At 34.2% G+C, this 13,724-nt stretch overlaps 1 protein-coding gene and 1 non-coding gene across 6 annotated transcripts in view; both read right to left on the bottom strand.

Moving 5' to 3' along the window:
- Window positions 1–13,724, bottom strand: part of LOC150099504 (long-chain-fatty-acid--CoA ligase 1-like) — a 360,710-nt gene that overhangs the window by 211,296 nt on the left and 135,690 nt on the right. For all 5 annotated transcript variants that reach the window (XM_090403665.1, XM_090403662.1, XM_090403664.1 and 2 more), the window contains one exon: window positions 4,691–4,855. In XM_090403665.1, coding sequence (XP_090259791.1) covers window positions 4,691–4,849 — 159 coding nt within the window. In that variant the 5' untranslated portion in view covers window positions 4,850–4,855. The remainder of the gene's footprint in view (window positions 1–4,690; window positions 4,856–13,724) is intronic.
- On the bottom strand, window positions 5,964–6,066 carry LOC150099505 (U6 spliceosomal RNA). Its single transcript, XR_016549429.1, has one exon. It is a non-coding gene; the product is annotated as a U6 spliceosomal RNA (small nuclear RNA).

Genomic DNA, 13,724 nt, shown 5'->3' on the forward strand with positions numbered 1-13,724 from the left:
TTCATCACTCAGTGGGAAAATACCAAAGCAGCTTACTGGAAGCTTCATGCAGGTTAAAGAGTTCCATGGTGGGTTGGTTTCTAGAAGATGATTTCTAGAACTAACTCTTAGCCAACCCATAGTACTAGCATGCAAGAGGCTTTTACAATCTTTTAAAGGAATAAAATTGCTTATTATACCTCCTGCTATAAAACAAAGAAGCCACACTGAACAATTCAGAACATTATTCCTCAACATCAGTAAAATTCTATTGAAGATATAAAAATAGGTTATAAATAATCAGTTTCAATTTCTGAATGGAAAAAACTACCCGAGTTTTTTTTTTTTTTTTTTAAATTATTAAAGAGAAGAGAACAGATATTAATGAACCTTGGGGTACTGGAGCCCAAGTCTTAAGTGAGTGTAGAAAGACAAAATACAAAACTATACCAGCATGAAGATTTTACTATTTCAGAATGAAAAAATTAAAGCTTCTATAATTTAAAATTTAGCTGATGAATCAACTCAGGCTGCTTATCTGAAGAAGCCAGTTTTTTTAGGAATTAGCTGAATATGTAGCCTAGCGGCTGATTATTATACATATTCACTAATGGCAAACATCAGATAAGCAGCCTGAGTTGATTCATCAGCTAAATTTTAAATTATAGAAGCTTTAATTTTTTATCCTTCTAAGTAATTTTTAACTATCACTTACCATTGGTAAGTGATAGTTAAAAATTACTGGCACAAATGAAGGCCTGATTAAAAGAAGAGGATAGCCTTACAAATAGCATGGGATGAGTAGTGTATTCATGAAGGAGAGATGGGACAGAAAGGGTGGACGAAGATTACCAAAATGATTACAGTAGAATTAAATTCAAAGAGTGGAAATCCCAAATGTTTTTGGTGGGTAGTGTGTATAATACAATGGACTGCAGGCTTAACATGAGGTTAACAAGACTAAGTATATAGTTGGATGCTACTATAGGCCAGATAAAATTAGAGTTTTACTTTGTATACATAACATTTAATTGTCGAAATATGGAATAGAAGGATAAAGAAGCACGTGAAGAATATAGTTACTGAGGGATAACTACTTGAAGCATCACACATGATTGAAAGAATTTGTAGTGCAAGAATGGTTTTATTATTTTTATTTATATTAGTGCCCCCTAATATAAATGGGAAGAGTTATACTGGAGGAAGTAGGGGAGACAAGAGATCTGGGGTTGATGATTGATAGACACCTGAAATTTAGGGGACATATTGCAAAGGTGGTGAAGGTAACACAGAGGATTGCTGCAATTATGAGAAGGACACTGACCTGTAGAGATAAAAGGGTTATCATTCCGTTGTATAAGTCTCTGATCAGACCACACTTAGACTATTGTTCTCAGATTTGGTCCCCAGGACCAATTTGATGGGGATAAATTAACTGTGGAAAGGGTACAAAGACGGTTTCAGGACTGTACAATTTTGGTTATGAGGATCGGCTGAGGGAATGTGGACTGCAGAGTTTGGTGGATAGAAGAAGGAGAGGTGATATGATTGAGACTTAAACTGTTGAGAGGTGATTACAGGGTTGACACTGGGGAGTTCTTTCGCTTGTATGAACAGCAGGAAGGAGTGATGACAAGAGGCCATCCCTGGAAGTTACAAAAGGAAACTGTGAGCAAGAGGGTGAGGAGTGGTTTCTTTGCATGGAAGGTGGTTGAACCGTGAAATGCATTGCCTGATAGAGTGGTGAGAGCGAGAATGGTCAATGAGTTTAAGGAGTGATATGATACTGTGTTTCTTAGGAAGGACCTCCCATGATGAGTCTTTTGACTCCATGGAGGCCTGAATAATAATAATAATAATTTCCAATACAGATAATCCTTGCAGGCTGATTTGAATAAACTGATTCTCTGGGCAAATGAATTGACAACCATGTTGTTAATTCCAAGGTTGTATTTTTGGAATGAGGACACTGGGAGAGTATTAATGGTAATTTGCTACAAGTGGTCAGTGAAGGAATAATGATAGACAAAGTTTAGGGGTCCACATTGCTAAGGTAATTTAAATTATATCAGATAACTAAGGATGCAAGGATGTGCCTTCTCTCCATTGCTTTAACATATGCATAATTGCATTATAAACAAATTACACGATAACCACAATAATTAATTGTAATGAAATGAAAGTAGAGATATTTCATACTGAAAATAACAGTACATAGACACATGCAAATCAAAAAAACGACAATAAAATGTACATACAGCAGTCACATAAAAGTACGTTTTTATGTATAAAAGCTATTTTTGATGGTTACATAAAATAAGATTAATATTAAAGAATAAGTGAAAATAAGAATAAAATAATAATGAAAACATTAAAGAATCAAAATGGAAAATATCAATACCAACCTAAATAAATACACATACCGAACACTGAATTATAAATTTTTATGTAGACGTACATAATCTTCACTTACACAGCATATATGCAAAATATTTAGTCACATACATTACATGTTCTAGGCAACTAGATAAGAATGCTGCTGGTCAGTAATAGTCAATCATGTTGATCACAATGGAAAAAACAAAGGATCTATTGGAAGTTCGATAAAGGGTTTATTGTATGTGCCCACCTGGCTGGAGCCACTATTTTGAAAACAGCAGAGCTGACTGGCTACTCAAAAGGAGAGATATTTCAGGTGTTTAACAGTGAAAAAAAAAATAACCTGCATTGCTTGTCTAAGAGATGTAATTATGGTCCTAAGACAGTCTGTCAGGAACAAGATTGCTGTTGTCTGAGAAGGCTGGTATGGACAAACAATTTCCTGTGTACAGTGAATGACAAACATTTAATGAAGGTTGTTCTCAACTCATATCTCACTAAACTATGCACAGAGAATTAAACAGAATTGGTATTGGCAGTCGCTTGGGAGGGGACTTTGATTTAATACCAAGGTATTAAATCAAAGTTTCTAATTCAGTGGCTTTGCCAAATATTGCAATGGTAGCTGAAAATGCAACAAATAACTGAATAACTAGAATCTTTTAATAGATCTTTCAATGGCTACAGTATGAAAATGAACAAACAAAAAACCTATTTTGGTTTGGTTGCAATTACAGTTGAAGCAACTAGCAACCATGGAGGCCAAAACAAAGTTGTCAACAAAATACTAAATGGGAATGTCTTGGAGAAAGCTAAATGATACAAAACATTATTATTATTATGCGACACCTCCAGGAAGTCCAAAGACTCATCGAGGGAGAGTGTGCCAACGCATCGAACGATTGATTCCCATCCAACTTCCCAACCATGCTCCCACTTGCTTAAGCATTAGTAGCAGAGGCTCTACCAATCAACCAACCTTTGCTGGCAAAGGAAGTTGACATTCTAAAAGAAACAACATGTAGAACACACTTGTACTGATAATAAAACCAGAACATCTATTGTTTAGTTCAATAAAATGGGGAATATCCTGAAAGGAGGATTAAACTTTCAGAAAAAGAAATTCATTGAAAGTGAAACCAACAAAAATGGACTGTTGAAAGTCTGATCCAAATCTTAGAAGATGAAAATTTGAAGAGAAAGCAATGTTAAGTAATGGAAAAATCATGCTGCAAGCTTGCCAATTTTTTTTTTAATTGAAGAGGACAATATTAGGAAGAGACAAAATATGTCAATATTGCCACTATTATCTGAAAGGGAGCATGTTGATATTAGTATTTTAGCCTAGCCTGATTGACTGAGTGGTTAGTGTAACTGCTCTACAGCCAAAAGCCTGTGGGTTTAAAATCTCACCTTGGGCATGGATGTTTGTAATTGTTCTTTATACGTACATGCATACAAAATATAAACATTCTCCCAAGCCAAGATGGACTGAGTCACCATGGGAGAAGTAGACCCAACTCTCCTGCAATGGGAGAGGCATTCACCCAGTAGAGATCTTACAGGCTGTTCATGCATTTTAAGACAACTGCTCTTTTTTTTTTTTTTATGTGACTGCCACTCATGAAAAGTTGTAGACTTATACCGTAGATGGACTAAGTTATTTTTTAATTAATTTATTTTTTATCGTCTGTTTACATACTCTGGAAACCCTGCTCTAGAGACTAAACACACCTATGGGACATAGGCTACTTTAGGCCTTCAATAAGCTGGGCAATGATCACAAGGTGATCAAATTCACATCCCACACATAGCAATTTACAAACATCCATACCATAGTGGAATTTGAATTAGTGACCTACTAGTTGGAGAGCAGAGATGCTATTCACTTGGTCAACCAAGCCAGCAAAAATCTGCCTTTCAGATCAGTTTAGTGATTCTTTTCTATAATGTGCTGGCAATGGCAGAAAATTAGCAACAAGAATACAGTGGAAAATGTGAATTGCACTGAACACAGAGTAGAAAAATGTTCTACTAAAGGGATTACAGGATTAAAATGAGAAGTAATATGATTAAATTATTACATTTTTGGATGTGTTGAGTTCTATGACAAAAGAAAGCAAAAAATATTATCTTAGTTATCTTGAATTTCCTGTTTTTATCATTTAAGTTCACAGAACAAAAAAACATTTCCATATTAAAAATCAGTTTCCATAAATATTATGTACAAATATTCTGGACAATCAATGCGGAAGTACAAAAACAATAGTATAATTACAAATACTACAAGAACCCAATTAATAAAAAAATTCATACAATATGTAGCACTTACAAGCAGCTCTCGTGACTGACTATTGAGATCGACAGTAGGTACAATACTAGAAGGACGGGATGCAAAGTAAGCAGCAGCTAGAGCAGCACCAGTGATTGTAGCAGCACTTATAGCACCTCCAATATAATGAAGGTAACTATAGCTATCCATCTCTGTCATTTGATCCTGCATTCATAAAAATAGAATGTGAAGTTTAATCATAAAATCTTGAATGTGGCTAGCAGAATTTAATGTTATCAATGCATTTATTTGTACAGATCAAACTGTAATATCATTAACAGCTTATTAATACTTAATGAGTATCCATTAAATGCCTAAGCATTCAATAACTGAATTACACTGTTATTAATTTAATTACATAAAATATCAATATTTCACTATCCCTCCCATCCCCAGTAAAGTAGTCTCACAGGCAGCTGTTGAAAATAGCAAATGCCAATGGAAAGAAAATGTGTTAACAGGAAATTCAATCTATGTAAATATCATTCCATTCTTTTGAAGATGTTTGCATGCTGTAAATAATGCATAACAGAAGTTTCAAGAACAACAAGTAAGGAATTGGGGGGGGGGGGTCAATTTGGCACACTCATGAATTCCTGCGATTCATCACAGGAGATGTATACTAACCATCATTCATACAATGCATATCATGCCTCTCAAACTCATGCACTAAAAATGCATTCAACTCTTTCTGGCAGCTCAACACTAATTTCTAATTTAATTTCATTACCATGGTGGTCACTCTTTTTGAACATAACTTATTCTACTCATTAACTTGCTCATCGCATTTTCTTTAAATTGCTTCTATAGCTTTTTTTTTTTTTTTTTTAATGTACTTCTGCTAAATGATACCACTCATTCATTTCACTTTCATTTATTCTATTTCTGGGAATTAGTCTCAATACTGCTTAAATGAGAATTCCATATGCTTGGATATCCCCCTCCCCACCTATTAAAACTGCATGATCACTCTCTACAATCACACAAAATGGCTACTTTGGTTATATACCCTGCTATCACCACAGCTTCTCTCAAATGTCAACTTCTTCCATTTCTGGAGGGACTTCAGGAAATAATCATCGAAAGATAATTTATCACTTCAAAACTGCATTTCTATTTTTATCCATGTAAACAAACTCTGACATTTTTCAAAAACCACTAGTATTCTAAAGATTAACAAAGAATCTAACACATTAAAAACATGGAGAGAGAAAAATACTGAAGGTTAAATGCTGCACAACTTACATTATGGAATTTGTAAATATTAATCCTCAACATTAACAAATGAATTAAATAACTTCATCCTTGCGCAGGGGGTCATGCTAATCTTCTCTGTATCGTTCCAATTTTAGTATACGTACTGCCAAAGCAAGTACAAATGGATAGCGTATCCACTCTCCAGCCAAAAGGCTGTAGGTTCGAATCCCGCTGTGGGCATGAATGTTTGCGATTGTCTGTGGAAATACCATTGGTGGTCAGCAGTAGATAGCATTGCCGTAGTTGCGATTAGTTGGTGATTGAATGGTGGAGATGGAGTTGTAGAGCAGATGCCCTCCCTCGATGAGTCCTTGGACTCCCTGGAGGTGTCAAATAATAATAAAAACTTATTTATAATAGTATATACTCCATTTGACTTCATACGTAACATAAGTTACATGTTTCTAAATAAGGCAGCAGACAAGGCATTGCTTCTACACTGTCTACAGGTAGTCAACGGTATCATGGAAAAATTCAACTGAGCTTAAAATAATGAATGGAAATAAAAGTAGCTAAAAAGAAGTATTATATTCTTAAGTCTTAAATGTCTAAATTTAAACCTCTAAGTTCTTCATCAAGGCCATGACTTTTCATAAAGTGTGAAGTTTGAGTCAATATTTGACTATTAATCTAGTTACAAGTCAACCAGGATCAGTAAAAGAAAATGCAAACTTCTCAGGAGTTGCACCTTAATTCGACTATTCTTAAAAAAGCATTTATAGAAATTCAACTGCCTGAAATGCTTTTTGAAAACAGAAAAACAAGATTTTATTTGAAGGAAAAAATAAATTAAAACAACCTCTTAGCATGCACAATATTTTCACATGTCTACTACTAAAAACTAGTGTACTCACTGAATGATAGATATTTCATTAAAAAATTCCCATATAACATTTATCTTTTCCCCCACAACTAGTTAGTTCACCTAGCAGGAATTCCCCTGCCCTCCAACCACACACACAAAATGAAGACATGACATTGCTACATTCCCACAAATATACCAAGGTTATTTTTTATAAGTAAATTGGAGCAAAAAGCTTTCAACTTCATTCTGTTAAAAGTGAAAAATCAGTTGTCTTGTCCTTTTGAAGAGTCTTGGATATTTCCATGTGCTCTTTGAACTGCTTTGGTTATGTTGATGATTTTGTTCATATAGAGTTGTTCAGGATTAGGGTCTACTGCTTGCAAGGCTGCTGTAATTGCTAGATTACAGCAGGTAAAAATATGAGTGAGTGTCAGTTCAGTATTAGGGCAGTTATTGCAGTTTATGCTCTCGTACCATCCATATGGATCTTCATTCCTCTAAGATGTCTTGTTCTGAGTCTTTCTATCGTGGTGGTGATCTTTCTGTCAAGATTAATTTCAGGAATTTGGTTATCCCTGATTTAGTGGAATTAGTTTAGATTTTGCTAGTGCCTTAGCAAGAGTTATGTCAGTTTCTTGGTTGAGTTCTCTGATCTCTTTTGCTAATTTATCAACTGCCTCATTGTAATCAATGTCTACATGAGCAGGAATTCATTATAAAATCCAACTTTCTCTCAAACACTTTAGTTGGTTTAAAAGTTTATGGATGTCTTGGTATTGCCATTTTTGATTGCCTCCATAGCTGATCTCGGGTCACTGTAAATTATAATTCCCTCTGATTGTCAAGATGATAATTTTAAGTAGGCTTTGAGTGTTTTATTTATTGCATAGAGTTCACTGTAAAATTGGAAGCAATTCTTCCAGATCCAACTTTTATTGAAAGTTTTTCACCTTTTGGGAGTAGGAGAGCACCATTAATCAAATTGGTGTCTGACGATCCATCGGTATAACAAATAACTTCTTTGGAGGATTTAAGAAGTTGATAGTATTTAGGTCTTTTTCTTTGTGTGTTTCTTTCGATTCTTTTTGTACAAGGTTCAGTAAGGTTGAGGTATTTGAAAGTAAAGGTCTGGAAAATAAAGGTTCTTTTCTTATGTGGGCATTTAGATGATCAAGACCTATTTCCTTCCTCATAATGTCATATTGTAAAGCTGATCTGTGAAATCTGCATTTTTGATTTTATGGTGGTAAATTTCTGTGGACTTGACCAGCAGGTCAAGTCCACATTCCTGTTGGGTGCTCTGATGTTGTTAGTGAATGAGACTGCAACAATGATAATCTTGGACACATTTGCTTGTACTTTGTCTAATTTTTCCTTTACTGATGAAGCCAAATATGACCAGATAGGTACTATATATTCTATTATTGGCCTTATCGTGTAGTCTAAATAGTTTTGAGAATTTTGGCTTTGCACCCCAATTTCTTTTGCAAATCCTTTTCAATATATATATTTAGTTTTTTGAGAGCCCTGCTGGAAGTGTCAGAGGTGTGTTCAGCAAAAACGTAATACCAAGATATTTTGGATTTGAGACTTTTCAATTAACCTGTTATTGATCATGACTGAGATTGTAGGAATGTCTATTTTTCCTGTCTGTACTAAAGGTACTTAGTTTTGTTTTATCTGGGTTGATTGAGTTTAAGTTCATCTGATCATTTTTCTAATCCTCTCATGGATTTGTTTAGAATCTCTTCCGATTCTTTAACTGGTGTGCCAGATGGCTATATTGTCTGCATAGCAAGCTACTTTTGTGTCTTCTGTAGAGTAAGGATGAGATGTTAAGGGATTGAGTACTGAGGCCTGGGGAACACTAGCCCCCACGTACTCTGCTCTCTGGATATTGCTGCATTGATTCTAACTTTGATCTTTCTTCCTCTCATGAAATCAACAATCCAGATTAAAGCATTTCCTCTAATTTCAATATCACATACTATTTGTATTAATTTTTTTTTTATCCGAACACGATCAAAAGCAGCAACCATATCAAGGAATATGGCAATTTTATTTTTGTTGGTTTTTCCTGAAATGAGTATTATTGTTTGGCAAGGTTAATTTTTTATTTATTTTATTTATTTATTTATTTTTTTTTGAGCCAGTGCATCAGTCTGGAATGTATGATTCTTTCAGTAATTTTACAGAGTATACTAGTTAATGTATTAGCAGAGCTAATCTCAGGTGGTAAGGTCACTTAAACAGAATGGGCAAAGAAAAATTAGCAAAATAAGTGTTCTCTGCCAGGTTGGCAGGAAAAAGATCCAGAGGAAGACCAAGATATAAGTGGATTGATATAGTAAAAAGTGCCTTCAAAGATTCCTTTTCATTTTAAAAATTTATGGAATTTACAACCGTGTTAAAAACTTTATTATCCCGGCGTTTCGATCTTCACATCAAGATCATCATCTGGAGCATACATCAATATACAAGACAAGCTGAGTTACATTATTAACTGTAAGCTAAAGAAATAATGATATGATCACATGTTATTCTACTGGCATGAGAAGAAAAAAAATTAAATTACATCAAGCTAAATTCTATTTACAATGACAGGAATAAACATTCTTTCAGATGGTTTTCTTTCAGAAACAATGATTTCCTATTTTTAGTTTACAATTCTTATTTTTGCTTTTAAGATACTGGATTTTCTACAGTCCCGTTTATAGTTGTTCTTAGTGAGCAACAAGATCGAAACATCAGGATAATAAAGTTTTTTTTAACACAGTTGTAAATTCCATAAATTTTTAGAATTAATGCTGATCACCGTGTAACTCTAAAAGAAAGGAGACCTTAGAAGATAGAAATATAAGATCTGATAATGTTGGAGTCTTGACAGGTAACAGACTGATTTGGATGAAAATTGTAGATAGGAAGTTAGTAATGATGTAAATTTTTCATGTAATACTATCATATCCTGTACATCCCTTGAGGGATGTACAGGATATGATAGTATTACATTAACTAGTATCATTGTGAAATTCCTGCCATGTTACTAGTTAATGCGATAGGTCTAGAGATTTGACATTCTGCAGCATTTTTGTTAGGTTTTAGGATTGGTAAAATAATTGATTTTTTCCATTCTTTGTTAGTTTGCCTGTTCTCTAAGAAGTATTAAGAATGTCTAGAAGTTGTTCTTTAGCAGTTATTTTTGCCAAGGTGTTTGACCATATGACCAAAGATATTACCAGGAGATTTGACCATATGACCAAAGATATTACCAGTTTTCTTGATTGATGAATTTAGCTCACTTATCATAAATTCTTCAGAGAAGATATTAGATTGGTATGTTCTTGCTTGTTTTAGTATCTTACTTGTGAGTTTATTGAAGGTCTTATCCTCTCAGGTATACTGAAGTTTAGAGTTGTTTGAATAATTTTTTGCCAGTGTGTTTGCCATTTCTTCATCTGTTATAGCTTTTTCCCCCAACATTTATGAAGTTTGTTTTATGTTGGTTCTCTTCTTTGATGTTGTCTAGGATTCTAATAATGTTCCAATGTGGCTATCTTTCCTTGGATCCAGGTTGCTGCAAATTTCTGCCTATTTCTCTTGCTTGCATTTCCAAATTTCTTGCTCTGTGTGTTATATTTATTAATTTCTTTCTGGATTCATTAGTTTTTATTAATTCTAAATTGTTTGTTGATATCATCTCTGAAAAATCAGTGTAAGGTCATTATCAAATTCCTGAAATGTACCTTCAAGAGGTACACAGAATACTATAAAAGTAATAAAGTAAACATTCATATTCAAGTCTTCTGAGGTACTTTTAAATGCATCAATACACCTACAATTTCCCCCCCCTGCAATTAAACATACTTTTCTAATGTTTCTTCTTCCATTTACTTTTTAAGTGACCATATCACCTAAGATTAGCTCTACTCACACATTCCAAATGATAATGTCAAGTTACTTCTTAATGTCTTCATTTTTAATTATTATGCCATTGATACCATCTCTTCTCATTCCTAATTTTTCTTGGAACTTGCATATCTGTAGTTAGTCATCGATTAACTGGTTCACTTCTCCCCCAGCTCTAAGACCTATAAGTCACAAATTAGTTTGAATGCTGCCTTGTATACAGCTAGTTTAGTGTTCTCATTTTTTCCATTATTCCATATAAGTTTATTCAGTTGACTCCCCACCATACTAGTTTTGCTTATTCTCTTGTCCATTTTCATATTTAATTTGCCATCTTGACTAAAAATTGTGCCTAAATAGCTGAAGTGTTTTACTTGTTCTATACTGATCATTCATTCATGATTTCCCATCCTACCCACCTGCAATTTTGAATTACTTTAAATTACCAGCCTAGTTGGCTAAGTGGTTAGCAAATCCACTCTCCAACCAACAACTGTGGGTTTCAATTTCACTGCAGACATGGATGTTTGTGATGGCTTTTATAAAGATGGGAGAAAATCTCAATTACTCTAAGCTTTGAAGGGAAAAATGAAAAGAGAAGTAGCTGGAAAGAAGAGTAGGGACCAACCTACAGATAATAACTAAAGAAAATAACAGTAAGGTTTTTGTTATTTGAAATAAGGTGTGGTCCAGCATCAGGTTCCTCAGGGTTGCCATTCCCATACTCACTAGGTGAGAGTCCCTAGTGAGTATGGGAATGGCAGAATTTCACGAGTAAGGTCGTGAAAGTATCCTACTTCCATAATTTTTCATAGTTCACAAACCATGTTAACAAATCACTTTCATAGATGGGGGACTAAAGTATTTACTGGGAGAGGGGGGGGGATCAGTTACAGTATAAGATTTAAAATTGTCTGGAGGGAGAAAAAACGTGAAATGTATACTTCGTATCAAAAGTAGCTAAATTATGTATATTTATGATCAAATATCAGAACATCGATTTGCAATTTATACTTTATTAAAATGTGGAAGACAGATCGTCAAAAGCGTCTTGTGAATATGGTAAAATAAACCACAGATTACTGCTACCTTAGGTATTAAATGGATTTTTTAATATTTAAAAAAAGACTATCACATAAAACATTTTATATGCTGTAAACTTAAACTACAACGAAACATTTAAAATGGGTGACATCAAAATGTATACAGAAGTACTTTAGAGCCAAAGATAAACAAAACGAAATCGCCGTACTAGATGAAATACTTTCAGAAAACACAACATATTTCACAAAATAGTAATAATTCCTATAGCATCCTTACCGGCATCCTTGTTCGCATGAGGAGATCACACTACCCAGCATACATTGCTCGTAGTTAGGTAGAGTGATCTTCTTCAAAACGCATTCATTGGTGGCCGTTAGACGATCGATAAGACTGAACGTGACATATCTGCGTGGGCTTTACAGCAAGGTAGTGTGATTCAGGTGTCGCATACAATAACATGGTTGGCACCTTAGTTTTGTAAAAGGTTAATCAATTCATTTAAACAGCATAATTCTATTTGCACAAACCATACGATTGAATTTCAAAACGGGTAGTATAACTGCCAACAATGAAGATTAATTTAGAAGATAAAGCAAAAATATAAGACTGTTTAGCTACAACCAAATGTCATGGAGACCGCAGGTAATGAACTGACGATAGCAAGTACGCAACGAGGAATGTGTTTATATAACCCGGCTTAAATAAATGGGGAGAGGCGGTAACGTTAACTCCACGCATTACGGAGTGTACCAGTTATTCTAGCTCAAATAAAATATGCATTACGCACTTTATTCTAAGATTTTGGGTACCTGCAATGAATACATGCTCATAAGATAAAAAATACATTTTTTTTTATCATTTTAGAATCACCTAAATTAACTTTAAGTGAGGGTAATATGCATGTTTAGCTGTCATAATGAAATAACTCAGTAGCCAAGGGGAAAAAAAGGAGACTACATTTGGGATTTTACACATGTTCGTCCTAAAAGCAGGATCATCGGGCATAGTCTATAGGTAAGATCAGTTTCCTTTTCATCTATTTCTGGTATTATATCCGATATATTCCTAATGACAGTTCGTGGATTATTCTGCTTCTGTCTCTCAATAAAACATTATATACTTATATAAAAAATAAAAATATATATAATAAAAAAGGGAGAGGATGAAAGGAGTAAAATGACAAGGCAGCCGTAATTTTTTTTCAAAATCAAGCTGGTAGTCGGTCTCCTATTTCATCATTGCCAAAAGATTATTTTCTTGGTGCGCATGCACGGACAAAGCGAAAGCAGATATGAAAATACAACTAGCATTTTTTATTCACAATCCAAAACTAATATTACGTGACCCCCCCTCTCCAAGGATTCATTGCGGGATGGCACTCTCTGCTACACACAACCTCTACCACTTAATTCATCTATTACCATCAACACCATAACGTAAAGAACGAATATATTACAAGTCTAGTCGAAGTTGCTCCAACGAGGAGTCAAAAGGCGTTCTCTCTACCCCACTTCCATCTTTTGCTACTTTCAAAATGATTAGTTCTTTCATTAACTAAATTTGGCACTTTTTTTTTCTTCTTCTCCGAATAGCATTTGAAATCGGGTACTGGAATTTTAAACTGTATCAATTAAAGAATATTACCTTTTTATACAAAGTTCCAAAACTAGTAATTTTTCTTTATTCCATTTATTTAAGATAAATTATGAAATTTTGTTTATCTTGTGAAAGTAGTTATATATTTTTTTTAATTTTTTTTTTTTGTAAAAATTCATTCTCTAGGTTCCTTTGAAGCTAGAATGAACATCATGAATGTAAAACTCAGTGGTTGCAAGTTGGTAAAATCGAAGCTGCGAAAACACGCATGATGCAATTCCTAGCGTTCTGAAACAAACTCAAGCTTACTTAATATCTCTTAACACTTAGTGTCTTCCTGCAACATAAAATGCAACGAAATATTTTAGCGAACATTTCCTCAGTATATTCTCTCCCCCCCCCCATTTCTACCAACATAACTAAAGA

This window comes from Typopeltis vanoorti, chromosome 14, assembly GCF_054136105.1.
Source record: "Typopeltis vanoorti isolate ZY-2024b chromosome 14, IOZ_Tvanoo_1.0, whole genome shotgun sequence".
NCBI classification, from domain to species: Eukaryota; Metazoa; Arthropoda; class Arachnida; order Uropygi; family Thelyphonidae; genus Typopeltis; species Typopeltis vanoorti.